This window comes from Tachyglossus aculeatus, chromosome X2 (assembly GCF_015852505.1).
Source record: "Tachyglossus aculeatus isolate mTacAcu1 chromosome X2, mTacAcu1.pri, whole genome shotgun sequence".
NCBI lineage: Eukaryota > Metazoa > Chordata > Mammalia > Monotremata > Tachyglossidae > Tachyglossus > Tachyglossus aculeatus.
In genome coordinates, this window is record NC_052100.1 from 11818805 (window position 1) to 11846138 (window position 27334).

Consider the following 27334-nt stretch of genomic DNA (forward strand, 5'->3'; position numbering starts at 1 on the left):
GCAACCAAAGATGCAGATGATCGCCCGAAGAGGAAAAGGCGTAAGGATAGAGCACTTTCCAATTTCCCACCTCAAAAGGGGATTTTTCCGGGTATTTTCCCAAGAACCTGGTAATTGTTTTGTATTCATTCCAGCATAGCCACTACTCAAGGAAATCTGCAGGATGACTGGGTATTCCCACTCAGACGTCAAACTGCAAGAAGTCGCAAGAACAACACCCACCTTCCCCAAAACCAATCTCACAAAGGTGGGGGGAGAGGGGAGGGGTAGACAACCAGAGGGGTCGGGGGCGGGCAGGGACAGAGAGTTGTGCCAGAGGAAATGGACAGGCGGTTCGGATCGGAGACGTCCTATCTCTGTTGCCTAATTTATTCGTCAAGATCACTTCTATTTTTCTTTGAGAGCCAGTCGGAACGCTAACCTCTATGTCTGCAGCATTTGGTGAGGAGCTTAGCTGCTCCTGGCTGCATTTGCCTGGGAAGCTGAGGGAGGCGGAAGTAGCTGAGACCTTGCGGGGGGAGGACAGCTGGCTGGATCCCAAATGATCCCTTTGCTGTCCAGAGGTGCTTACCTCAGAGCCACGGGCGGTGACAGCGGCCTGAAGGGGAGGAGGATTGGGGTTGGTTTGGAGAAGGTCTCCGATTCTCCCCCATTCCCAGAAGGGAAAAACAGGAGGGCATTAGGGGCACACGAGGCTTCCTTCAGTGGCTCCAGGCGGGGGCTCTATCAGCCGGCAGAAGGGCTGAGGAGACCCCAGTCTGCCCCACGGGGAAAAGTTCCAGGCTCGAGGAGCGGCCCGAGCCAGGGGATGGAAGCTGAAGAGCTGAAAGGCGAGCTGGAGAGGAGTGAAGCGTGTGAACTTGGGAGTAGCGGGTGAAGAGATGCACAAGATGGAGAAAACGGGGGGCAGTTTTGAAGCCGGGGGCAAGGGATCTTTGCTTGATGCGGAGGGAGATGGGCAGCCGCTAGTGGCTTTGGAGGACTGGAGAGATGTGCTCATCTGGGAAGCGGCACAGAGTAAGGGGAAGGAGGTGGGGGGCGGGGGGGGGGGAGGCTGGCGGCCCAGCTTGAACAAGGATGAGATGGCTGTTTGGTGGAGGGGAAAGGGCAGATCCGGGAAATGTTGTGGAGGAAGAAATCAGTGAGATTTAGGAGTGGTTGATTGAACGTAAAGGCTGAACGATCGGCTGCTCTTTCCCCCACGGCCCAGAGAGCAGTGCCCCCCACGGCCATCCACTGGACATGGATGCTTCACAGGAATCCAAACTTAAAGTGCCCATAAAACGAAAGGCAAAAAAAAAACCCTAGCGCAGGTGCAGTTTTCCTTCTTACAAGGATACAGAATCCGCAACCTTGTGTTTGGAGACCAAGATGAAGAGGTGGCATTGGAATCTCCATCACCGATTGCCCAATCTGCTTGAGATGGCCAGGAAGTATGGAATGGGGGCCATGGGGGACCAAGATGAGCCAAGAATCCCTGGCCATAGTCACTTGGGTGGGGACACACCAAATAGGGATGAAAAACTGGGTTTCACCTTCATCTCTCTCATCACAGCCAGCTAAGCACAAATGTCCACAGGGTAAAGGTATGAACATGGATTCAAACGAAGAAAATGGTCAGATGCATCTCAAGAACACCTCTACTTGGATGTCCTGCCGCCACCTCAAACTTAACATGTCGACAACAGAATTCTTTATCTTCACACCCAAACCCTGTCCTTCCCATCACCGTAGATGGCACCACCATCCTTCCTGCCTCACAAGCCCATAACCTTGGCATCATCCTTGACACCTCTCTCTCATTCAACCTATATAGTCAATCCAATCACTAAATCCTGTTGGTTCGGCCTTCACAACGTCACTAAAATCCACCCTTTCCTCTCCATCCAAACTGCTACCACATTAATCCAAGCACTTACCCTACCCTGATTACTCTATCAGCCTCCTTGCTGACCTCCCTGACTCCTGTCTCTCCCCACTCCAGTCCATACATCACTCTGCTACATTTTTCTACAAAAACATTCAGTCCATGCCTCCCCACTCCTCAAGAACCTCCAGTGGTTGCCCATCCACCTCCACAAACAGAAACTCACCATCAGCTTTAAAGCCCTCATTCACCTTGTCTCCTACCTCACCTCGCTACTCTCCAGCCGGTACACTTCGCCCCTCTCATGCTAACTTACTCACTGTACTCTGAGCTCATCTATCTCCCCGCCCATAGGTGATGTGGTAGGGAGGGAAAATAGTGTGGAAAGTTGAGAGATTAGCCAGGGAAGGTCTCTTGGAGAAAATGACATTTTAGTGGGGTTTGGAAAACGGACATACAGGCTGCTAGATGTTAAGGGGGACGGAATTCCAGGCAGGAGGGAGGGTCTGAGCAAGGGGTCAACAGCGAGAGACAAGAATATGGCACAGGTTGGCTGGAGAGGAGCAAAACATATGATTTGAGATATAGTGGGGGAGAAATGAGGAGGCATTGGGCAGGGGGAGAAGAGCGCTGATTAACTTAAAGCCAATGTTCAAGAGTTTCTGCTTGGTGCAGTTGCTGGAAGCCATGAAGCTTAGTGGAAAAAGCACCAGCCTTGAAGTCAGAGGACCTGGGTTCTAATCCTGGTTCCACTACTTGCCTGCTGTACAGTGTTCGGCATATAGTAAGCACTAAAATCCCACAATTATTATTATTAGGTGGAGTTACATGGGCAACCACTGGAGAATTTTGAGGAGTTGGGAGACGTGGACAAAATAATGTTTGAAAAACATAATCCAAGCAGCAGAGTGGAGTATGGATCGGAGAAGGGGGGCAGCTGGAGGCAGGGAGGTCAGAGAGGAGGCTGATGCAGTATTCGAGGTGGGAAATGACAAGTGCTTAGACCAGCGTGGTGGCAATCTGGATGGAGAGGAAAGGGAGGATTCTGGAGAGTCTGTGAAGAAAGAGCTGAAAGAATATGAGGGTGGGAAGAGAGAGGGAGGAGTCAAAGATAATGAATAGGGATGTTGTCAACAGTGATAGAAAAGTTAGGAGAAGGAGAGGGTTTAGAAAGGAAGATGAGGAATTCAGTTTTGGACATGTTCAGCTTGAGGTGCTGATGGGGCATCCTTATATAGAAATGTCCTGGTGGGAGGAGGAAATGTGAGATTGCCGAGAAGACCAGAAAATGGAGTAGTGAAGTAGATTTCGGAGTTATTCATGTAGAGTGGATGAACCCCATGAGGGAGGGGGTTTAGATGGAGACAAAGGGGACCCAGAACTGAGCCTTGAGGGACACCCACACTTAGGGGTGTTGAGCAGTGGATAATGTAAATTGATATGAACAAATACGTGTGATGGGCGCAAACACGTTGAAATGGCATAAAACTGCCGAGATGATAGCTGAAAGGATATGATCTGGGGAGAAGAGAAATGAATCAGGGAAAACTCTTGGAGAAGATGGAATTTCGGCAGGTTTGAAGTGGGGAGGGAGTTCCAGGCAGGAGGAAGGTTGTGAGGCAGGGGAAGTAAACTGAGAGAATAGAAAATGAGGCCCAGAGAGAAGGTTGGCTTGGGAGGAACAAAGAGTGTGAGTTGGGGTGTAGTAAGGAGAGTGAGGCTAGGTAAAAGGAAGAGAGCTGACAGAGCTCCTTAAGGCTAACGGTAAGGAGTTTCTATTTGATTCATTCAATCGTATTTTTAAGTGCTTACTGTGTGCAGAGCACTGTGTGATGAGGAGCCGAATGGCTAATCATCGGAGGTTTTTGAGGAGTGAAGAGATATGTGCAGAAAGATGATCCAGGGAGCAGAGTGAAGTATAGACTGGAGAAGGGAGTCAGGAAATGGGCAGATCACTAGTCAAGCCAGGATACGTCGAGTATCTAGACCAGGCTGGTGGCCATCTGGATGGAGAAGGGGCAGATTGAGGAAATGTTGTAGGGAGGGGAGAAAATAAAAATTGACAGGATTTAGCAAGAAACAATGTGGGAGTTGGAAGAGGGAGGAGTTATGGATAATGCTATGGTTGTGGGCTCTACAGTTGGGAAGGATGGTGATGTCAGCCATGTTGAGAAAGTCAGGTGGAAGAGGGGGCTTAGAGGACAGATGGGGAGTTCAATTTGGGGACGTAGTAAGCTGGAGGTACTGGCAAGACAGCCATCCACCCGGAGATGTCTTGCAGATAAGCGAAAATGCGGGGGGAGGGGGAGAGGGTGGGGCTAGCAAGATGGTTTGGGAGTCATCCACAGAGAGGCAATAGCTAAAGCTGTGGAAGCGGATGTATTCTCTGAGTAGAAAATGTGAGATGAATAAGGGACCCAGAACAGAGCCTTGAGGGACACCTTAAGTTAGGGGGAAAGGGGCATAGAAGGAGCCAGCAAAAGTGATTGAGAGGTAGGAGAAAAACCAGGAAAATCTTTGTTAGGAAACCAAGATTTAAATGTTTCCAGAAGGAGGGAGTGGTCCATGATATTAACACGGCCAAGTGCTTCTCTTCCACAATTCTCCCTCTCACCCAGTTCTGCTGAACCTGTGGTGGCTTGCAGCCCCACCTTGCTCATACCCCAAATCTAGAATCTTGGCACCTTCTCAGCATCTCAATATCCTCCAGTCACCAAAACATGTCACCTCACTGTCCACTTTTTTGAATCCAGCACTTCTTGGTCATTTTCCCATTTTTTAAAAAATGGTATTTGTTAAGTGCTTACTATCTGCCAGACACTGTACCAAGTGCTGGGGGTAGTTACAAGATAATCAGGTTGGATACAGTCCCCGTCTGACATAGAGCTCACAGTCTTAATCCCCATTTTACAGATGAGGTAACCGAGGCATAGAGAAGTGAAGTGATTTGCCCAAGGTCACACAGCAGACAACTGACGGAGCCGGGATTAGAACCCAGATTCTCTGTCGCCCAGGCCTGGGCTTCTCTGCACTGTAACCTCTTTGGTTTCCCTGATTGGGGCCTCTTGGCTTTTAAAGATCAAAGACCTTGATTCTTTTCTTTCTCTCCCATCTCCTCGAGGACATCAACACCTACAAGGATGGTCCTACTGACCCTGCCCGCTTTCACGCTCCCCTCAACTCGGCTGACCTTTCACTCCATCCCACATCACCCTCAGGCCAACGTGGGCATACGCCAGACGCTGTGCCACTCCTCGCTCTCCAACTATACCCTCCTAACCCTGCCACTTCACCCATATCTCCTCACTCCCTGTATCTGCCCTCTGCCACCCATCCCTCCTCTCTCTTGAAACTGAAGTCCATGCCTTTAATACTGCCCTTGCAACAAATTCAACCCCCGCCCACCCCCGCAGTCTTCCTCCATTACTCTGGCACCACCAGCCTCCAGCTCTGGATCTCCCCCACAGTCTGTTTCCTGCTCTCATGCAGCTGAGCAATGTTGGCCGAAATCCAAAATCCAGCCTGACTTTTCCACTTCAAATTCACCCTGGTTTGCTACAATTCAGCCTCTCTTCTGCTCAACAACACTACTTTGCCTCTTTCCGACTCCCATACCCACATATTCCAGACCTTTCACTCCCTCCTAAAGCACCCACTGGCCGCACTTTCTAACCTCACCGATTATTGGCAAAACAGACACCATAATACACGAACTTCTCCAAGCCCCTTCTCTCCAACTTGTGAGACCCACCCTAGAAAGGGACTGTGTCTGATCTGTTTAACTTGTACCCTCAGCGCTTAGCCCATTGCCTGGACTTACTGCCGTAATTCCTCAACTCTCACCTCCCCACTCCTCCTTCCGAGCTGCCTCAAAGATATCGCAAATATCTATCCCCACTCCCTGGGCTTCTGACTTCATCCCCCTCACCTCTTTAAAAGACACATCAGCCCACTTTTCTTGACTCCCTGACTGCTAACTTCAACCACTCGCTCTCTGATGGCTCCTTTCCCTCTGCCTTCAACATGCTCATCTCCTTTTATCCAAATAAAAGCAACAACAAAAACACCCTTCTCTATATCTCACTGCCTCTGCTAGCTATCGCCCCATCTCCCTGCTCCAAATCCTCCCCTGGGTTGTCTACATTTGCTGCCTTCTCACCCCAGATTTCCACCCTCTTGATTTCCACCAAGATTGTGGTCTCCAAGGTCACCAACGACCACCACCTAGCCATGGCCAAGAAGCACCACTCCGTCCTACTCATTCCCGACTCCTTGGCCGCCTTCAACACTGCTGAACTCTCCTTCCTCCGGGAAGTGCTACCACACCTCAGTTCCACCGACTCGGATGCCAGAGTCGGAGTTTGACCCAAGTTTAAAATCGAGGCGGTTTATGGTTATTTATGGGGTGGTGTCAGGAGGAGAAAAGAAAAGAGCTCTGGAAAAACTGACATCATTCCTCTGAGCCAGCCTGGGTAAAAGATTATACAGATCCTAAGCAGTGTGGCCTAGTGGAAAGAGCCTGGGCCTGATAAGAAGACCTGCCACTTGTCTACTGTGTGACTTTAGGCAAGTCCCTTCACTTCTCTGTGCCTCAGCATCCATCTCTAAAATGGGGATTAAATACCTGTTCTCCCTCCTACTTAGACCATAAGCCAGGGACAACGACCGTGTCCGACCTGATGAACTTGTATCTACCCCAGCACTTAGAATAGTGCTTGACATGTGGTGAGCACTTAATAAATGCCATTATTATTATTATTATTATTATTATTATTATTAATTCAGGAGTGAGACCATCCCAGACAAAGATCCAGAACACTGGCTGAATAGGTACTATGATGTGCTTTCACACCCTGGGAAAGGGATGGATACATTTGGGGTACGGAAGGAGGAATGCAAGTGGGATGGCAAACTAAGGTGCAGAAGGAAACAGGTCGGGCATCACCCCAGGATGGTTTGTCTCAGGGAAGAAAAAAGTTTTTGTAAATACCGCAGGCAGCTCAGGACATGCTTCAGCTGTGGGTTTAAGTGCCATATCGCTACCAATTACGGTCTGGAGCAAAAGGGCACGGGAGCACGGACTGCAATTCAACCCATCCATGGTATTTATTGAGAGCTTACTGTGTGCAGAGCATTGTACTAAACGCTTTGGAGAGTCCACTACAACAGAGTTGGGAGCCAGGTTCCCTGCCCACAAGGAGCTTAGAGTCTCTTCAATTACCACATCAGATGGGGTTCTTTGTAGTGAAACCAGGCATGTATATGTGGAAGGCCCCACAAACCAGTCACATTAAGTTCCAGCAGAGGAAGAGGGCACTGGCAGGGGTGCAGAGACACAGAGAAGGAACCAGAGGGACCGTGACAAGAGAGGAGAAGTCACTGAAATGGATTCAGGCAAGCTGACAAGATAAATGTGATCGGCAGAAGAACCAGGAAAGCAAGGGATGTGGCATACGGGGTGATAAGTGAAGAGAAATGAGACACCTTGGTAATTTGAGAAACACAGCTGAAGACCCAAGAGAGCGTGAGGCAGGTGGCAGGGGAGCTGGTATGGGGCACGTCATGGGACTGACTGGACAGAAGTACAATGGTATTGGGGGGGGGTGGGGGGACTGAAAAAGCAGAAAAGGGAGGTGGAAGTTTTGGAATAGCTGGTTGGGGGTGTGGACATGTGAGTCAATGAGGGAGGAAGAGAAATGATGTCGAGAAGAAAACAGAGCTGAGTTAAAGCATGAAAGTAGGAATTTGGCGGGGGGGGGGGGGGGGAGAGAAGAGTTGGCTCAGAGCCTGGATTTCTGCCATCTGGGTTTAGCCACATGGGCACAGGAGTGGAAGAAGTGAACTGTGGGTTTGGAGCTGCTGTGGGTTGGAGACTGGAGACTGTAAGCTCACTGGGGGCAGCAAATTTATCTTCCAATTCTGTTGTACTGTACTCTCCCAAGTGCTTAGTACAATGCTCTGCACACAGTTAATGCTCAACAAATATGATTGACTGGATGTGTGTGAGAATGCCAGAAGGATAAGGGGCAAGGGAGTTGAAGCTGGGAGAGAGGACGGAGTTGAAGACATGTATTTTTGTAACTAAGGATGGGATGGAGCCCAGACTAGGTGAGGTGGCCTTGGGGAAGGCGGACTGGGTCTAGAGTACCGAGATCATGACAGAAAGTGAGGACCAAATTTGAGGGGCAGGAAGTGTGGGTGAGGTGACAGGTCAGAAGACTGTGAGAGTGATGAATCGGAGCTAACGAGGTTAGAGATGAGGCATCATTTGCAGATGACAAGATTAAGCATGTGTCCATGCTGCTGAGAGGCTGAGGGGGTATGTGGTAAGAGGTCGGCGGAGGAAAGCGGGGAAGAGGGAGGATAGGGGTGTCCGTGGGATCATCAACGTGGAGGCTGAAGTCCCCAAGGGTTAGTGAGAGAAGGGAGTGAACAGGAGGGCGAGAAAAGTGTCAAAATCGGGAAGAAATGCAGAAGTGGGACCAGGAGGGTGGTAGATAACAGTGACCGGTAGCTGTCAAGGGTGATGGAGAAAGATGGAGAAAGTTCAGAGGAAGAGGAGACAGTAGAGGGGGTGAGGGCAAGTGAATGGGACATAGCAGGCGAGGAGCAGTGCATTCCACCCCCACTCCATGGAGCTGGGGGGTGGTGGGAGAAGATGGGGGTGGGAGGGGAGAAAGTGCGTGCTCACAAGTACACGTGGTGGGGGAAACAGTGTTATCAGGTGAGCGCCAAGTCTCCATGATGGCACAGAGGAGGAGTGAGTCAGGAACAGGATGAAAGGGAGTTTGCCCACGGCGGAGCGTGGGCTCCACCAACGCCAGAGATATCGAGCTGTGTAAGAGGAAGCGAGGACTTGCGGGGACAGCTGGAGAGGGTCACGGATGAGGAGTGGGAAGGAGGAGGGAGCATTCTTTCCTCTCAAAGCCTAAAAGCGGTAGAGGCACCTGCCAATCCTCTGTCCTCCTCTCAGTTGTGGTGGGGAGGGGAAGGATGGGAGAGCAACTGCTGGCTTGGGGTACGTGGGGTGTCCAGCACTGCGTGAGGTACCAGCTTGGTGCTCAGGTGGTCTGGCTGTGCTGATGGGGGTGGTTCGCCTGTCTTTGGATGCTCCGCTCCGTCAGCCAGCTTTAGCGCTTTGATGTATGTTGGTTTGTTTATTCTACTTTCAGATCAATGGTATCTATTGAGTGCTTACTGTGTGCAGAGTACTGCACTAAGTGCTTGGGAGAGTACGACACAATCCCCGGCCGCAGAGCGCTTAGTACAGTGCCCTGCTCACAGCAGGTGCTCTGTAAGCAGTGAAAATAAGCAGGTCGGTGCTCCTTTGCCCCATTCACACGTGTGGTGGTTCCACAGCACATCTGACCCTTGGAACTAACACTCCCAGCTAAAACTCCCGGGGTTTAAAGACGACCTCCCCGGAAGGAGCCCAGTCTGACTGCTGGCTTGACTAGGTCTTGCTTGTGGTTTCATTAGGCACTTAGACATCGGGACCAGAGCTAGTCTGGGCCCAATTCAGGCCTGTGGGGGGCTCCGTCTCCTGGCACCCCCACCCCAAGTTCTCAAAGGAGAATCCCAGAATATTCCCTCTCCAGTGGTTGCCTAACAACCTCCATATCAAAAAAAAAAACAAAACTCCTATTGACTTTCAAGCTCTCCATCACCTTGCCCCTTCTTACCTCACCTCCCTTCTCTCCTACAGCCCAGCCCGCCCACTCCGCTCCTCTGATGCTAACCTTCTCACTGTGCCTCCGTCTCGCCTGTCTTGCGGCCGACCCCTGGCCCATGTCCTACCTGTGGCCTGGAACGCCTTCCTTCCTCAAATCTGCCAAACAATCACTCTTCCCTCCTTCAAAGCCCTACTGAAGGCCCACCTCCTTCAAGAGGCCTTCCCAGACTAAGCCCCCTTTTCCTCAGCTCCCCCTCCCTTCCATCACCTCGACTTGCTCCCTATTCTCGCCTCCCCACCCCACTGCACTTATGTACATATATCTATAATTCTATTTATTTATATTAATGCCAGTTTACGTGTTTTGATGTCTGTCTCTCGGCCTCTAGACTGTAAGCCCGTTGCGGCCAGGGATCGTCTGTCTCAACTGCTGCATTGTATTTTCCAAGCGCTTAGTACAGCGCTCTGCACACAGTTAAGAGCTCACTAAGTACGACTGAATTAATGAATGAATGCAAGGAGGAAGAGAGATGGGTCAGCAATAAACAACTTCTAGATCCAGAAGATGGAGACTATATCGTTTTTACCTCTTTCCAGCTACCATCCTATCTCCCTGCCCCATTCCCGTCCAAACTCCTTGAATGAGTCGTCTACAATCATTCCTTTTCTTCCCCTCCAACTCACTTCTTAATCTGCTGCAATCTGGTTTCCACCCCCTCCATTCCACTGAGACTACACTCTCCAAGGTCACCAATGACCTAATCTAATGAGCTCTACTCTATCCTGATCCCTCTCAACCTCTCGGCCACCCTTCTCTTGGAAATGCGATCCTCCCTTGGTTTTACTGACCTCTTAGTTTTCGTCCTACATTTCAGGCTGCTGCTTCTCCATCTCTTTCACAGGCTCTTCTTTTGCCTCTCACTTCCTAAGTACGGGGGCTCCACAAGGCATTCTGGATCTCCTGCTCTTCTCGCTTTCCACTAACTCCCTCCCCCCTTCACGTCTGACAGACCACCGCTCTCCCCAGCTTCAAAGCCCTGCTGAAATCACATCTCCTCCAAGAGGCCTTCCCTGACTAAATCCTCATTTCCCCACGCTACTCACCCTACCTTCTGCATCGCCTACTTGCATCTGTACTCCTTAAGCACTTTGTTATTCACTCCAGCCCCACAGCACTTCCGCACATATCCTTAGACTCTGCCACTTCCCCCATCTGTAATGCATCTTTATGTTTGTCTCTCCACCTCTAAACCTTAAGCTCCTTGAGGGCAGGGACCATGTCTACCATCGCTATTGAGTTGTCCTCTCCCAAATGCTCTGTGCAGTGCTCTGCACATAGTAAGGGCTTAATCAATATCACTGACTGCTCAGTGAGCTAATTTGCTCACACCACTTCAGTCAAGCGTATTTATTGAGCGCTTACTGTGTGCAGAGCCCTGTACTATGCGCTTGGGAGAGTACAATATGGAAAATGACTCCCACATCTACCCGGCGAGCTCAGACATCTCTCACATTCTTCTTGCCTCCATGATATTGGCACACAAATGTCCCACGGGCACCTCAAACTCAATATGTCTAAAAACCAAACTCCTCGCCTTCCCTTTCAAACCTGCTCCTCCTTCTAACTCTCCCATCCCCATCAGCGGCATCATCCTCCCCGTTCCAGAAGCCCGGAAGCTTCATTTTCTCCTCGGCTCCTCGCTGTCATTCAATTCGCACATCTGGTCTGGTGCTAAATCCTGCCAGTTTGTCCTCCACATTTCCTGGATCCGTCCCTTCCTTGCCATCCAAACTGTCCACAGTCCAATTATGCTACTGCAACAGCTCCCCCCATCATCTGCTGGTCTTCTGTCGGTCCCTTCTCCGACCCGTTTCTCTAAAACGGCATCCAGCATACGCCTCTTCACTCCTCAAAAGCCCCCGATGGTTACCCATTTCTTTCTGCAAGCAAAAACTCCCGGCCATTGACTTCCGAGCAATTCGATCAGCTTTTCTCCCACCCCCCCCTCCAGTTTGCACTTCTCGTTTCTCTCAAGCTAACCCTCTCACTGTCTCTCATTCTCAAGTCCCCCCGTCCTTGACTCCTGGCTCACGCCCCTCCTCCTGCCTGGAACTTCCTCCCTCTTCTAATCTGTCAGACTACAGCTCTCCTCATCTTCAAAGCCTTCCGGAAAATCCACCTCCTCCATGAGGCTTTCCCTGAATAAGCTCTACCTTCCAAAGTCTCACCCATCCTGGCCCTGCCATTTACCTCACATGACTTCTTCGTGTCTCAATTCCCTCATCTGCAAAATGGAGATTCAATCCCTGTTCTCCCTTCTACTTAGACTGTGAGCCCCGAAGTGGGACTTGATGAACTTGTATCTACCCCAATGCTTAGTACAGTGCTTGGCACACGATAAACGCTTAACAAATATCATCATCATCATTATTACTGGGTAGAATGGCTATCTTTTCCTTCTATTCAGGTTTTTCATTTCATTCAATATAACTGTGGTCGTATTTCCCATCTGTTATCATATTCTTCCATCAGGGAGCCGTAGACTGTTGCTCCTCAGGGAACCAAGACACCTCACACAAACGTCATTCTTTGGGCAGAAGCTTTATCGTTAGATCCCTCCCAGCAGGCAACACGATAGAGGGAAAAAAAAGTAGAGGGCAAAGTCTATTCTGAACGCAGTGATTTTGCCATTCTGAAATAACTACAGTGCAATGCCAACATTGCAACGTTTGCCTTGGTGTTGCATCAACATTTGAGCATACAGTATGACAAAATAATTGTTTGGTATTGTTATTCACGGTTCAGATCTTGGCGAACCAGCTCTGCTATTTTGAAAGCTGGGATTTGATCTTCTATATTCCAAAGCTACTAGCTTTTCTAAACCACAACCCCACAGACCAGGGCTCTTAACAGAAGGCTACGAGCGTCGAAATGAGTTGTTACGATCGCTCACCTGATATTGCTAGCTATGTGCCCCAAATGAGAACTGCATTAGCAAATTAGAAATACCCAATACCATCCAGACACCGATTCAGATTTTGAGGGTGGTTTAACCTCCTTTGTTCTTTTTGAGTCAGTACTGCAATTCAGAATTTACAAAAGGAAACAAACATTCCCAGGGATCCAGTGACTAATACTCCCCTGGGAGTGATGCACTGTGGGGGAAAATTCCAGGATCTCATTTTTTTTTTCCCCTCAAATAGTACTTGTTAAGTGCCAGGCACTGTACTGAATGCTAGGGTAGATATGACACAGTCCACGTCCCTTCCAGACTGTGAGCCCGTTGTGGGCAGGGACTGTCTCTCTCTGTTGCTGAATTGTATTTTCTGAGCTCTTAGTAATATCAATAATAATGTTGGTATCTGTTAAACACTTACTATGTGCCAAGCACTGTTCTAAGCGCTGGGGAGGATACAAGGTGATCAGATTATCCCACGTGGGGCTCACAATCTTAATCCCCATTTTACAGATGATGTAACCGAGGCCCAGAGAAGTTAAATGACTTGCCCAAGGTCTCACAGCTGACAAATGCCAACTTGTACTTCCCAAGCGCTTAGTACAGTGCTCTGCACACAGGAAGCGCTCAATAAATACGACTGACTGAATGAATGAATGAAATGGTGGGGCCAGGATTAGAACCCATGACCTCTGATTCCCAAGCTGGGGCTCTTTCCACTAAGGCACGCTGCTTCTCTAGTACGGTGCTCTGCACACAGTAAGCACTCAATAAATATGACAATGACTGAATAGGGCTCACAGTCTTAATCCCCATTTGATAGATGAAGGCACTGTGGCACAGAGAAATGAAGCAACTTGCCCAAGGTCGCAGAGCAGACAAGTGGCAGAGTCGGGACTAGAACCCAGGTCCTCCAACTCCCAGGCCTGTGTTCTTTCCACTAGGCCATGGTGCTTCTCTTATCTTTGATCTTATCTCTTACCTTCTTTGATCTGTTGGTCAAACGCTGGATCAGAACACGTGCACGGAAACCCCGTCCGAATCTTCTACAAAACTCACTTGGATGGCTTGCCCATTACTTCTCCCTTGTGTTGACCCAGCCTTAATCAACGGGATTTATTTAGCACTTCCTGTATGAAGAGCACTGTACTAAGCGCTTGAGAATGTATGACACCACAGAGTTGGCAGGTATGATCCCTGCCCTCAGAGAGTCTGCGATCTAGCTGGGGAGACAGACAGCAAAATAAAGTACAGATGGGGGAAACAACAACAGTACAAGGCCATATAGGCATATAAGTGCCGCGGGGGTGGGATAGGGCAAATATCACACGCCCAAAGGTCACAGATCCAAGTGCACACTCCCTTCCTCTCCTAATGTGTCGGACTACAGCTCTCCTCATCTTCAAGCCTTCCTGAAAATCCACCTCCTCCATGAGGCTTTCCCTGATTAAGCTTCCCAAGTCTCGTCCATCCCGGCCTTGCCACTTGACTGCTGGGTGACCAACGGCAAGTCCATAGGCAATTAAAAGGAAGGAAGAAGAGGGTGGGAAGATGATGTATTAGTCACGGAAGGCTTCCTGGAAGAGATATAATTGCAGTAGGACTACGAGTAATGATAACACCAAAATAACGTCAAGTACGGAACTAAGCACTGGGGTAAATACAAGTAGACTGAGTTCCTTAAAGCCAACGGTGAGGAGTTTGATGCAGAGTGGGATGGACAACCACTGGTGGTCCTTGAGGAGTGGGGAGATGCGCGCAGAATGATTTTTAGAAAAATGAGCCAGGCAGCAGAGTGGACTGGAGAGGAGAGAAGCTGGAGGCAGGGAGGTCAGCAAAGAAGCTGATGCTGTCACTGAGGCAGGATATGAAAGTGCTTGGACCAACAAGGTGGCCACTTGGACGGAGAAGAGGAGGAAGATTCTAGAATGGTGTGAAGATAGAACTGATGGGATTTGGTGACGGCCTGAATACCTGGGCTGAATGAGAAAGATGAGGCCAGGAGGATGCCAAGGTTGTGAGCATGGGAAACGCGGAGGGTGGCGGTTTTAACAGTAATGGGAAATTTGGGGGGGGGGGAAGGAGAGGGTCTGACTGGGAAGATGAGTTTTATTTCAGACAGATTAAGTTTGAGGTGTCGGTGGGGCATCCAACTAGAGATGTCCCGAAGGCAGACACAAATGCAGGATTACAGAGGAGGGAGGTGGGGGCTGGAAAGATCCGTCAATCGATGGTATTTACTGAGCACTTACTGTGTGCAGAGCACTGTACTAAGCGCTCGGGAGGGTACAACACAACAGAGTTGGTAGACACGTTCCCTGCCCACAACCAGCTTACAGTCTAGGGGGGAGACGGACAACACAAACAGTTTATAATATCTAATTTATAGATACGCACTCAGGTGCCGTGGGGCTGAGGGTAGGGCAAATATCAAACACCCAAACGTCACAGATCCAAGCGTAAAGACGACGCAGAAGGGAGAGGGAGCCGGGGAAAGGAGGGCCTAATGGAGGAAGTGGAACCTTAAGATAGTCTTGGGAGTCATCCACAAAAATAGTAGTTGAAGTGGCGGGAATGAATGAGTTTTTCAAGGGAATGGATGTAAATGGAGAATAGAAGGGGACCCAGGACTGAGCCTTCAGAGACATCCCCCCTCCCCGCAAACAATTAGAGGATGAAAGGCAAAGGAGAAGCCAGCTATGGAGACTGAGAAGGAGCAGACGGAGAGGTAAGAGGACAGGAAAGGACAGTGTCAGTGAAGCCAAGGTGAGAAAGTGTTTCCAGGAGCAGTGGGAGGGCCACAGTGTCAAAGGCAGCTGAGAGGCGAAGAGGAGGATTAGGATGGAAGAGAATCTGTTGGATTTGGCAGGAAAGAGGTCACTGGCGACCTTGGAGAAGGCAGTTTCAGTGGAGTGGAGGGGGCGGATGTCAGATTACAGGAGGTCAAGGAGAGAGGTGGAGGCAGTGGGGTGTAAACACCTCACTCAAGGAGTTCGAGACAGGAATGGTAGGAGGGAGATGAGGCAACAGCTGGAACGGGCGGTGTGGTCAAGGGAGGGTTTTCTTTAATCAGGGGGTAGCTGGACATGTTTGAAACCAGAGGGGAAGAAGCCTTTGCAGAATGAGCAGTTGAAGATGGCTGTCAAGGAAAGAAGGGAGAGGGCAAGAGTTTTAATAAGACGTAATGGGATGGGATTGAACGCACAGGAAGAGGGAGCGGATTTTGAAAGGAGGCAGGAGACCTCTCGAGAGCTAGCTGGGGAGGATGAGGGGGAACAAGAGAAGGGTGGGACTGGAGAGGTGCAGGGAAATTTGGGGGAGTTCACATCTGATGGCTTCAATTTTGTCAACTAATCAATCGTATTTATTGAGCGCTTACTGTGTGCAGAGCACTGTACTAAGCGCTTGGGAAGTACAAGCTGGCAACATATAGAGATAGTCCCTACCCAACAGTGGGCTCACAGTCTAGAAGGGGGAGACAGAGAACAAAACCAAACATACTAACAAAATAAAATAAATAGAATAGATAGGTACAAGTAAAATAAATAAATAGAGTAATAAATATGTACAAACACATATACATATATACAGGTGCTGTGGGGAAGGGAAGAAGGTAAGATGCGGGGGATGGAGAGGGGGACGAGGGGGAGAGGAAGGAAGGGGCTCAGTCTGGGAAGGCCTCCTGGAGGAGGTGAGCTCTCAGTAGGGCCTTGAAGGGAGGAAAAGAGCTAGCTTGGCAGATGGGCAGAGGGAGGGCATTCCAGGCCCGGGGGAGGACGTGGGCCGGGGGTCGATGGCGGGACAGGAAGGCTGAGTAGGTGTGAATGAGGTTGTCGTTAATGTAACTTGGTGATAACAAGGGCCTTTTTCCCGGGGTGGGGGTGGGGGGTGGGGCGTGGGACTAACTAACTAGATGGCACGGTCATCACGGTCAAGATCAGGACAGGAGGGAGGTGGGAGGGACGGGGCTTTAAGGAGGGTGAAGTATAGCTGCTGGTTAGAGAGTTATAGCAGGGGAGGATGAGTTTCAGACGGATGAAGTCAGCCCAACATCTAGATTTCCACCTCGACATCAAATCTTGTCAGTTCTACCTACACAGCATTGCTAAAACCCGCCCTTCGTCTCCATCCAAACCGCTGCCATGTCAACCCAAGCACTCATCCTTACCCAACCTTGACTGCATCAAGCTCCCGTCTCTCCCTACTCCAGTCCATACTTCTCTCTGCTGCCTGGGTCATTTTTCTAAAAAAAGAGGTCAGTCCACATTTCCTTGCTCCTCAAGAACCTCCAGTGGTTGCCCACCTACCTCCACATCAATCAATCTTATGCACTGGCTTTTAAAGCACTCAATCACCCGGCCCCCTCTTAACTTTCCTTGCTGATTGCCCACCACGACCCAGCCCGCACACTTTGCTCCTGTAACACCAACCTACTCATTGTAACTCGATCTTTTCCATCTCGCCGCCGAACCCTCGCCCACGTCCTGCCTCTAGCCTGGAACTCCCTCCCACTCCATATCTGACAGACGATCACTCTCCCCACCTTCAAAGCCTTACTGAAAGCACATCTCCTCCAAAGAGGTCTTTCCTAACCAAGCTGTCATTTCCCCTACTCCCTCTCCCTTCTGCGTTGCCCTTGCACATTTATTCACCCCAGCCTTAGCCCCACAGCACTTATGTACGGATCTGTAATTTCTTTTCGTGTGTCTCCTCCTCAAGACTGTACGTTCTTAGGGGGCAGGGAGCATGTCTACCAAATCTCTTACACTGTACTCCACAACGCCGTAAGCGCTCAATAAATAGTGATTCCACCAACAGCTCTCCATGGTAGAAGGGCAGAGGAAGTGCACCATGGAGGTGGTCCAGGGCTACAAGTTGGTGGCATGAAATTGACAGAAGGACAGGGGAATGAGGGAGTGGAAGGTGTGGATTTGTGTGTTGAGACCAACATGGGGCATGATAAATTGGGATAGTTGAAGAGGGGGAGGGGTGAGAGATTGGCGGTCTCTGTGTCCAGACAGGATAGTTTTACAGCCGTGGGGGGAGGAGGGGAGAGACTGAAGCCAGGTGAAGGGTTTATGGTCAGAGACTGGGATTTCAGAGTTGGTGAGGTTAGAGACTGTGCAGCGACTGAAGCTAATGAGCTGTGTCCAAGTCAGTGAGTGAGGTGGGGGTGGAACAGGAGGTCGGTGGAGCTGAGGAGAGAGGAAGCAGGCAGCGGAAAGGTTGTCGGGCACAACCGCATGGATACTGAGGATCGGTGTAGGGGCAAATAGAGAAGAAGTATGAGAAAAGGAGCAAAATGGGGGAGAAAAATCGGGGGTGGGGCCTGAGGGATGACGGCGACCGGTAATTGTAGTGGAAGGCAGAGATGGGTGACCTGGGCTTCAACAGAGGACAAAGGAAGGGAGGGAGAGGGGTGGTGCGAAAGTGGCATTGGAGAGCAAGAAGCAGGCCGATTCCTCCCCCTTTTCCAGTGAGTGTTGCGAAGTGGGGGAAGACGAGGCCCCCTCTGTAGAGAGAAGCAGGGAAGACATTGTCGTCTGGGAAGAGCCAGGTTTCAATGATGGAGAGGAGGAGCAGTGCCTGGGTCATGGATGAATTGTGGGGGTAGGGGGGAGAGAATGACGGCAAGTTTGGGGCAGCAGGGGGCCCACAGACCGCAACATCTCCAATTTTCCATATGGCACTATCAGACTACCAATATCTTATTAGTTCAGTGTAAGATAGCTTTAAAGTCTGGGCTGACTTCAGATGCAGGAAGCCCAAGTGGGAGCACATGAAGTATGGCTAATTCAAAAGGAGCTCAAAACTCAAGTCCCTGAATAGCGGAGACACCCCCCCACCCCCACCCCGGTCAGAATCCTGTCTCACCAGAGGGGATGGAAACAAAGAGAGACCTCTGAAGAGTGAGACGTTTAACCGAACAGAAGGGCTTCACTGAGGCCTTTTCTGTTTCCTAAAATTTATGATTGCATATTAAACCGGTACGATACAGTTTACCCAATCCGCTCCAAGTCAGCTTTTACCAAACCACACAATGTCCACAAGAGGAAATGCCATGTAGAACTGGAGTCTCCAGTTCTCCACCTAAAGGAGGCAACTACAGTACATTAACCACAAGTAACTGCTATCTACTGCCTTCACTCAAAAGCAGCATCCCCAACTCTGGCGGTTGGTCCACCCTTTCCATTTAATCACTGTTATCACCTCCTCTCAACCAACTGCTTACCGGTATCCTTTCCCCTCCTCTACATGTTCACGGTTTACCTCCTCGACGGGGAGCTCTGAACCCCACGTCAGCGAACTCCGGGTTCTAATTTAGATACGCTCCCCCAAGCCAGACAGGATGAGGACTTAGGGGCCCCCAAGGGGCCCTTCTTCTTTAACGCGGGGGTTGCAGTCTCGCAGACCCTCGCGTTAAGGAGAAATCGGGTTGTAGAATACTTACGCCTCGACCAGCGCCGCCTGCATGGCCACAACTGTTTCTTCCAACACCTCCTGGCACTCTATCCAGACAGGCACATGTTGTCGGGAGAACGGTCCCTAATTCCTCAAACAGCATTCTATCCAAAACGTGCAAGGAAAACACGCATTATGGCACAACTGTACCCCTCTAATATATACCATGGCTCAGTAGCTCATTGCCAGCACAGAGAAAGCGCAAACTCTGAGCTCTAAGGGGAGGGTGGGGATGGGGGTTGGGGGGAGAGAGACAACAGAAATGCTTAGAGAAGCATTTTTCACCTTTACAGTTGCTCTCTGATTGGCTAACTGTGAATTGGTGAAAGGATGTCTTAGGTCTTAAGGTCAATGGATTTACCCTGAAGACAGGAATTATAAGACTAGTGGCAGAGGAAGAAGCAGGACCTACCAACAGCTATATATATATATATATATATATATATATATATTTTTTTTTTTTTAATAGTATTTACTGAGCGCTTACTATGTGTCAAACACCGCTCTAAGCGCTGGGGTAGATACAAGCTGTTAGGTTGGACACAGTCCCTGTCCCGCATGGGGCTCACAGTCTAAGTAGGAAGGAGAACAGGAGAACTGAGGTATGGAGAAGTGAAGTGACTTGCCCAAAGTCACAAAGCAAGCAATCGGCGGAGCCGGGATTAGAACCCAGGTCCTCTGACTCCTAGCCCCGTGCTCTTTCCACTAGGCCACGCTGCTTTGGAGGGTCGATGCCCTGATTTAACCCAATGCCCTTATGGGGCGGAGGGGGGTTGAGGGGGGCACGCAAGATACAGCAGCATTGTTTTGGGACATCAAAAGGCATTTCAGCAGCGAAGAGCAAGAGCTTCTCAAAGCTACGCACTGTTCTCAATTCGGGAGGACTAGGGGCCAAACAGTAACCTGGAAACAAAGAACTTGGAAGGAGAGAAATACTCTAAACAGAGCCCCACCACTTCCTAAAAACTCCAATTCTTTGTACAGTGCCACCTCTCCTGTCCCTCCCATTCCTTAATTCAACAACTAGGAATCCCGTCGGCCCCTGCCCCCACCCCGGCTACTACCCAAGGCCAACCGTCGGCCTCGAAGAAGATGGCTCACCTAATTCCGTTGGCTTCAGCAACTCGTCCAAGACGTTGAAGAAGGGCAGTTTCACGAGCCGAACCTCCGGCTTGCCAACCTTGGAAGGTAACCGACTCAGTCCGTTAAGGTATTTCCCATAGAGCACGGGATAGTCAATGTTGGGAGCCGAAATCGAAGTCCTAGCAACCGCATTCCCCCGGTCAAAGGACGAATGGAGAGAGAGGGCATCCATAGGCCGGTGGGGCTGCACGGGGTGCTCAGTGCTCTTCTTAACGTAGCGGGTCTCATAGAGTTCCTTGATCTTCTTGAAAACTTCGGGGCTACAGTCAAACTGAACCAGTTGCAGGGCCCTGGTGACAAGTTCATGTTTAAGTCCACTCTTACTTCGGCCAACAAAACCTAGGAGCATCTGGAGATCCGAGACTCTAAAACTCATCACCATGTTCTATATGAGAACAATCGCAAAATAAGTTAAAGTTTCTAAAAAGTTGACATCTCCCAAACCCCCAAAAGCTTTTGCTGTAGTGCTAGCCATGGCTTTGGAATGATAAAGAAAAAAAAAAATCACTGACAGCCATACCTATTCTTCTAAATAGATCAGCAACCCTACCCCGCCAAATCATCACTTCCCCTCTCTGTGACTACCAAGATTCTAGTCTAAACTGTCTACATAATCAAAATAAAACGTTCACTGAAAGTCTCCCCTTTCAAGTATTAAAGTTTTTTTGTCCAGATACCCTCTACTCAAAAATGATCAAGCGACTTAAAATGCTGCTGGGGGGTAGGGGGAGAGCAGGGGGAATGGGGGGGGGGGGGGATGCGTAGTGGCTGCTGTAACAGCCTCGGAAATACTGAGAATTACTAGCCCGGAATATGATGCGCTAAAAAGTGATGCAACCCATGAATAGTAGTGACACAAGCTAAGAACTGAATGACCAGAAAATGACGTATATAGCTTTTTAATACACCGCATTTTCAGGATAACAAACCAGCAATGACTATTTAGGGGTGCCCACATTTTATGTTTAAATTCTAGGTATCTATTTTTTCCCCTTTCTGAGACTTTAGGAAAAAAAAAATCAATGATATTTATTGAGTGCTTACTGTGAAAGATGAGACAGCCCACCAGATACTGACAGTTAAGAACCCAAGAAAATAAGGAAAGCTAGCATTTAACAGACCTACCCACTATTTACAATATCCCAGTACCACACTGTGAATGAAAGGGGGGGGGGAAGGAGGGAGAGGAGGAAACATTGTGGGAGGGGGGGAATGGCACCTGTGAGCAAAGTAAAGAAAGCAAACAAGCTTATAATTAAACAGTGCTGACTTTTCTCATTTCAGGCTGTTAACAGAGGTAAGCATGTTTACATAAGGCAGGCGAAACCTCAAGACCCGTTTACAATTTCCAATTCCTGACTGGAGTTTACAAGTGCAGGGGTGCCTTCTGCACCTGATTATACAAACTGGTTACAACTTTGGGTACCCACGGGCTGCAGAGAAGACACTGCCCTCGAGCCACCAACATTTCTAGTTTGCAGAGGCTCAAGAAAGGATCAGGGCTGGATGTGCCTCCCCCTTGACTCTCCTGTCTCCAACCCATTGCCCACGCATGGAACTCCTTCCCCTTTTAAATCAATCAATCGTATTTATTGAGCGCTTACTGTGTGCAGAGCACTGTACTAATTGCTTGGGAAGTTCAAGCTGGCAACATATACAGACAGTCCCTACCCAACAGTGGATTCCTCCCCACCTTCAAGGCCCTTCGAAAAGGCCACCTCCTCCAAGGGGCCCCCATGATTAATCGCCACCTCCTCCAAGAGGCCCTCGATGATGGTCAGGTCATCCCATCGGATAGCCTTAGCACCTGCATTTAACTATTTTAACAGCCGACATTAAAAAGCAATTTGCATCGAAACTCCAACTCTCGTTCCTGCCGTGCTTAACCATTTTGGATTCGATTTGAAGTTTCCTGCGGGAAGGGACCCCGTCTCCTGCTTCTACGGCGTGTTTCCAAGCGCCTGGTTCAGTGCTCTGCACACACGACGACGAGGATGAAGGACTCGCCAAATCTGCGGACCGCTAATTCTTATAAAAGATGCTGCCCCACGGCCAAGAAGGCCAGTGGAAGACGGGCCCGTGCTGATCCCCGTCGTAATTGTTTTTGACCTTTCACATGCTCATTATGCAAGGCATCTCTCCCTCTCTCTCTCTCATGGGTATTAAGGGCAGGAAAAATACCAAAGCGAATTTTCTACTTTTCAGAATGATCCACAGCACCCGATGGGGGCCTTAATTGGAGAGGGAACCCTAAGCCACTTTGTGTTGCTCTACCTCACACCGAGCTCGGCAGTGTTTATAAACAAGTCTAAGGCACGGGATGCCGGCAATTTCCTTGGCCACAGCCAAAAGGGCCGTTCAAATTCGCTCAGCACGGCCGTCTCCCTCTTAAGCTGCCGGTTGATGTGCAAACCCGGCCCTGGGGGTCGACCGAATCATCATCAGTCGTATTTACTGAGCGCTTACTGCGTGCAGAGCACTGTACTAAGCGCTTAGGGAACTACAAGTCGGCAACATATCATCATCATCATCATCAATTGTATTTACTGAGCGCTTACTGCGTGCACAGCACTGCACTAAGCGCTTGGGAAGTACAAGTTGGCAACGTATCATCATCATCATCAATCGTATTTATTGAGCGCTTACTGCGTGCAGAGCACTGTACTACCCGCTTGGGAAGTACAAGTTGGCAACGTATCATCATCAATCGTATTTACTGAGCGCTTACTGCGTGCAGAGCACTGGACTAAGCGCTTGGGAAGTACAAGTTGGCAACATATCATCAATCATATTTACTGAGCGCTTACTGTGTGCAGAGCACTGTACTAAGCGCTTGGGAAGTACAAGTTGGCAACATATCATCACCATCATCATCAATCGTATTTACTGAGCGCTTACTGCGTGCAGAGCACTGTACTAAGCGCTTGGGAAGTCCAAGTTGGCAACCTATAGAGACAGTCCCTACCCAACAGTGGGCCCACAGGCTAAAACCGATTCGACCTAATCGGTTGGAAGGCCCTGCAGCTTCCCAAGTCTCCGGGGCCTGAGCTTCCATTCGCGATTCCTCCCCTCCTGCCGGGGGGTTGGAAAAGGGGGCGAAACGGGAAGCGCTCGATCCCCCCCAGGTTGATGTACTGGAGAGGCGAAAGAAAAAAATCGCTTTGCAGCGAATTCCCAATAATGAGCTGGTCCACGGAGCAGCGGCCCCGAGTCTCCTCCTCCGCCCCCCCCCCCCCCCACACCGCCTCCTGAGGAAAAGCCGACTGGGGGGTGAGGGGGAGCAGCTGGGGGGGCCCGTGGGTCGCCTCTGGGGTGGGGTCGGAAGGAAGGGGAGGGCCCCGGGAAAGGGGCGGGGGAGTCCCGGGCCCCACCGCGGTCGGGAGGGGGCCGCGCACCGAGGACCAGGAGGCGAGTTTCGGTGCCTGGCCGCCCCCCCGTCCCCCCCGCCAGGCCGGGCCGCTTCCCCCTCACTCACTTTGGCCTCCACCAGCTCCGCCGCCATCTTGGCCACCAGCGTCCCCCGCGCCGGGGCGGCCCCCCCCGCCCGCGTCCCAGCCGTCGCGTCACGTGACCGGCCGCCGCCGCGAGAGGGGCGGCCGCCGCGACCAATCAGCGCCGCCGACCCGCCCGCCCTCCGGCCTTTCCGCGGCGGCCGCGGAAAGCCACCCCGAACGGCGACCAATGGGAGCGCGGCGTGCCGCCTCAAGGCCCGCCCACCCGGCCGACTCCTTAAAGGGGCCCGCGCGCCTACAGGTGGGGGATCATTTAGAGTCCCATGTGGGAACGGGCGGGAACAATGCCGCCGGGGCCTTAGCCTTCTTCCCGCCATCCTGGCCGGTGGCCGGAAGGGGAGGTGTGACCGGGACCCCCTCTCCCGCGCCCCTGATTTAGTTTGGAGGGTGCAATCGCGGAGAGCGGCTGGGCGCCTCGAAAATAGCATCAACTAAAATTGGGGACGAGGACATCCGCCCTACCACTATGTTCCCAAGCAAGTCTCAAAAACTCCCAGAAGGGAGCATCCCACGGTGGGGGGCAAAAAAAAACCCAAAACAGGTTAAAGAAGCCTAATTTGGAGATAAGGAAGAGCTCTTGAGTAATGGGGCAGAGATCTTTCTGCCCGCTCACTGAAGCCGAACTCCCCTAGGATTCCCAACGTGGCTTGTCAGGGCCCGGTGGGGCTCGGTAAGTGGAGCAAGGCGGAATCGTACCGGGTTAGGGTTCCATCGGTTGGGGAACCGCGCCTCGGTTTTCGGTTGAAATTGCATTCGGGATACCGAATTGCACCGGGAGAGATTTGCGATGCATCTGCACTTTGGAAAGGAACGTGGTCCCGTAAGCCTTTGCAGTTTGCAGCAGGCGAGGGAAAGTCTCTGATAGGGTCTTAGCCTGGCGAGGCTTGAAAGCCGAAGGGAAAAGCAAACCGAAAAATGCAATCCTTCAAAATCAGAATGAATTCAACTGCCCTCCAGTGAAAAATTGGATATAATACATGCAAATTTATTATACGGTGATAATTACAAAATGTCCAGCAGAAGCAGGGCAGCTGAGGCTTCTTGGGACAATTTTGTGATTGGGTTGAATATCACGATTCTGAGGCCCATAAAGCCTGGCCCAGCCTACTAGCCTGGACCCTAGGCATTGAAAATTTCAGGTTCCAGCCCACCGGTAAATTCAATTCTTTCAAGTTTGGCCTGCACCGGGACCAAAATGTTCAAGGTAGTTTGGACCCTTTCAATGCCATAGTGACTTTGGTTATGCCCTAGACCGTATTTTGGGGCGCTCCAAAACAGCACGGCCTAGTTAGTGGAAAGAGCCCGGGCCTGCGAGTCGTGATCAGTAGTGTTTCTTGAGGGATTATTTATTGAGGACTTGCCAAGCATTGGGAGAGTACACTGCAACAGAGAAGGTAGATACATTCCCTGCCCACAGTGAGCTTACAGCCTAGAGGGCGAGACAGAAATTAATATAAATAAATTACAGATATGTACATAAGTGCGGTGGGGCTGGGAGGGGGAGTGAACAAAGGGAGCAAGTCAGAGCAACACAGAAGGGAGTGGGAGAAGAAGAAAGAGGGGGCTCAGTCAGAGAAGGCCTCTCGAAGGAGATTTGCCTTCAATAAGACTTTGAAAGGGGGGAGAGTAATTGCCTGTCGGATATGAGGAGGGAGGGCATTCCAGGCCAGAGGCAGGAGCTGGGCAAGGGGTCGACGGCGAGATAGACGAGATCGAGGCACAGTGAGAAGGTTAGTATTACTGGAGCGAAGTGTGCGGGCTGAGTTGTAGTAGGAGAGTAGTGAGGTGAGGTAGGAGGGGGCAAGGTGATGGAGTGCTTTAAAGCCAATGGTGAGGAGTTTTTGTTTGATGCGGAGGTGGATGGGCAACCACTGGAATTTCTTGAGGAGTGGGGAAACACGTCCTGAGCGGTTTTGTAGAAAAATGATCTGGGCAGCAGAGTGAAGCCAGGAGGCTTGGGGATCAGCAAGGAGGCTGATGCAGTAATCCAGGCAGAATAGGATGAATGCTTGTATTAATGTGATAGCAGTTTGGATGGAAAAGAACGGGCGGATTGTAGCGATGTTGTGAAAGTGGAACCGACAAGATTTAGTGACGGATTGGATATTTAGGTTGATTGAAAGAGAGGAGTCGAGGTTAACACCAAGGTTACGGGCTAGTGCGACAGGAACGATGGTGAAGCCATCTACAGTGATGGGAAAGTCAGGGAGAGGGCAGGGTTTGGGTAGGAAGATGAGTTCTGTTTTGGATATGTTAAGCTTGAAGGGACAGAAGGACATCCAAGTAGAAATGTCTTGAAGGCAGGAGGAAATGCAAGACTGCAGAGAGGACGAGAGATCAGGCCTGGAGATGTAGATTTGGGAATCATGCGTGTAGAGATGGTAGTTGAAGCCATGGGAGTGAATGAGTTCTCCAAAGGTGTTGGGTGTAGATGGAGAATAGAAGGGGACCCAGAACTGAACCTTGAGGGACCCTCACAGTTGGGGGGTGGGAGGGAAAGGAGGAGCCCGTGGAGGAGGCTGAGAATGAGCGACCAGAGAGATAAGAGGAGAACCAGGAGAGGACAGTGTCAGTGAGGCCAAGGTTGGATAACGTTTCCAGGAGAAGGGGGTGGTCGACAGTGTTGAAGGCAGCTGAGATGTCGAGGACGGAGTAGAGGCCGTTGGTTTAGGCAAGAAGGAGATCGTTGATGACCTTTGAGAGGGCAGTTCCTGTGGAGTGAAGGGAACGGAAGCCAGATTGGAGGGGGTCAAGGAGAGAATTGGGGGAGAGGGACTTGAGAAAGCAGGTGTAGACAACTCGCTCAAGGAGTTTGGAGAGGAATGGTAGGAGGGAGATGGGGGCGGTAACTGGAAGGAGCCGTGGGGTCCATGGAGGGTTTCTTTAGGATAGGGGCATGTTTGAAAGCAGTAGGGAAGAAGTCATTGGAGAGCGAAAAGTTGAAGATGGCTGTTAGGGAGGGAAGAAGGGAGGGGGCAAATGTTTTGATGAGGTGTGAAGGAATGGGGTCAAGTGCACAGGTGAAGGGGGTGGATTTTGAGAGGAGGCAGGAGAGCCCCTCTAGAGATACTGTTGGCAAAGATGGGAGAGTTGAAGAGGGGGCAGAAGGGGAGAGGGACTGAGGAGTGGGCAGGGGAGATTTTAGGGAGCTCGCACCTGATGGTGTTAATTTTCTTAATAAAGTAGGTGGCCAGGTCAGTGGGGGCAAGGGATGGGGGAGGCAGGAGGACAGGGGGCCTGAGGAGGGCGTAAAATGTCTGGAACAACTGGCGAGGCCAATGGGCATGGGTATCGATAAGGGCAGAAAAATAATTTTGCCGGGCAGGGGAGAGGGCGGAGTTAAAGAACGCAAGGATAAACTTGAAGTGGATGAAGTCGGCCTGATATTTAGATTTCCGCCAGTGGTGCTCTGCGGCTCGTGCGCAAGAGTGGAGACGGACTGTGCAGGTGATCCAGGAATTGTGGGTTAGTGGTACGAGATCGACAAAGGGATCGGAGAGCGAGTGAGTTGAATTCACTATGTTGGTGGTGAGAGCTTCGATTTGGTCATCAAGGGAAGGTGATTTGGGTATGGAGGCGAAGTGGGGCATGATGAGTTGAGAAAATTGGATGGGGTCAAAAAATCGTCTCCATGGGGGAATAGTACAGATTTACGGGGAGGGGGTAGGTGAGAGAGGAGGCAAGTGAGGAGGTTGTGGTCGGATAGAGGGTTTTCAGAGTT

The 27334-nt window shown here is 50.5% G+C and overlaps 1 protein-coding gene across 1 annotated transcript in view; it reads right to left on the reverse strand.

Annotated features, from left to right (window-relative positions):
• Positions 1–23612, reverse strand: part of PIAS4 (protein inhibitor of activated STAT 4) — a 46799-nt gene extending 23187 nt beyond the window's left edge. The window contains exons 1-2 of the mRNA XM_038771111.1: positions 23577–23612; positions 20060–20486 (exon numbers count right to left, since the gene is read on the reverse strand). Coding sequence (XP_038627039.1) covers positions 20060–20486; positions 23577–23603 — 454 coding nt within the window. The 5' untranslated portion in view covers positions 23604–23612. The remainder of the gene's footprint in view (positions 1–20059; positions 20487–23576) is intronic.
• Between the last annotated feature and the right edge of the window lie 3722 nt (positions 23613–27334).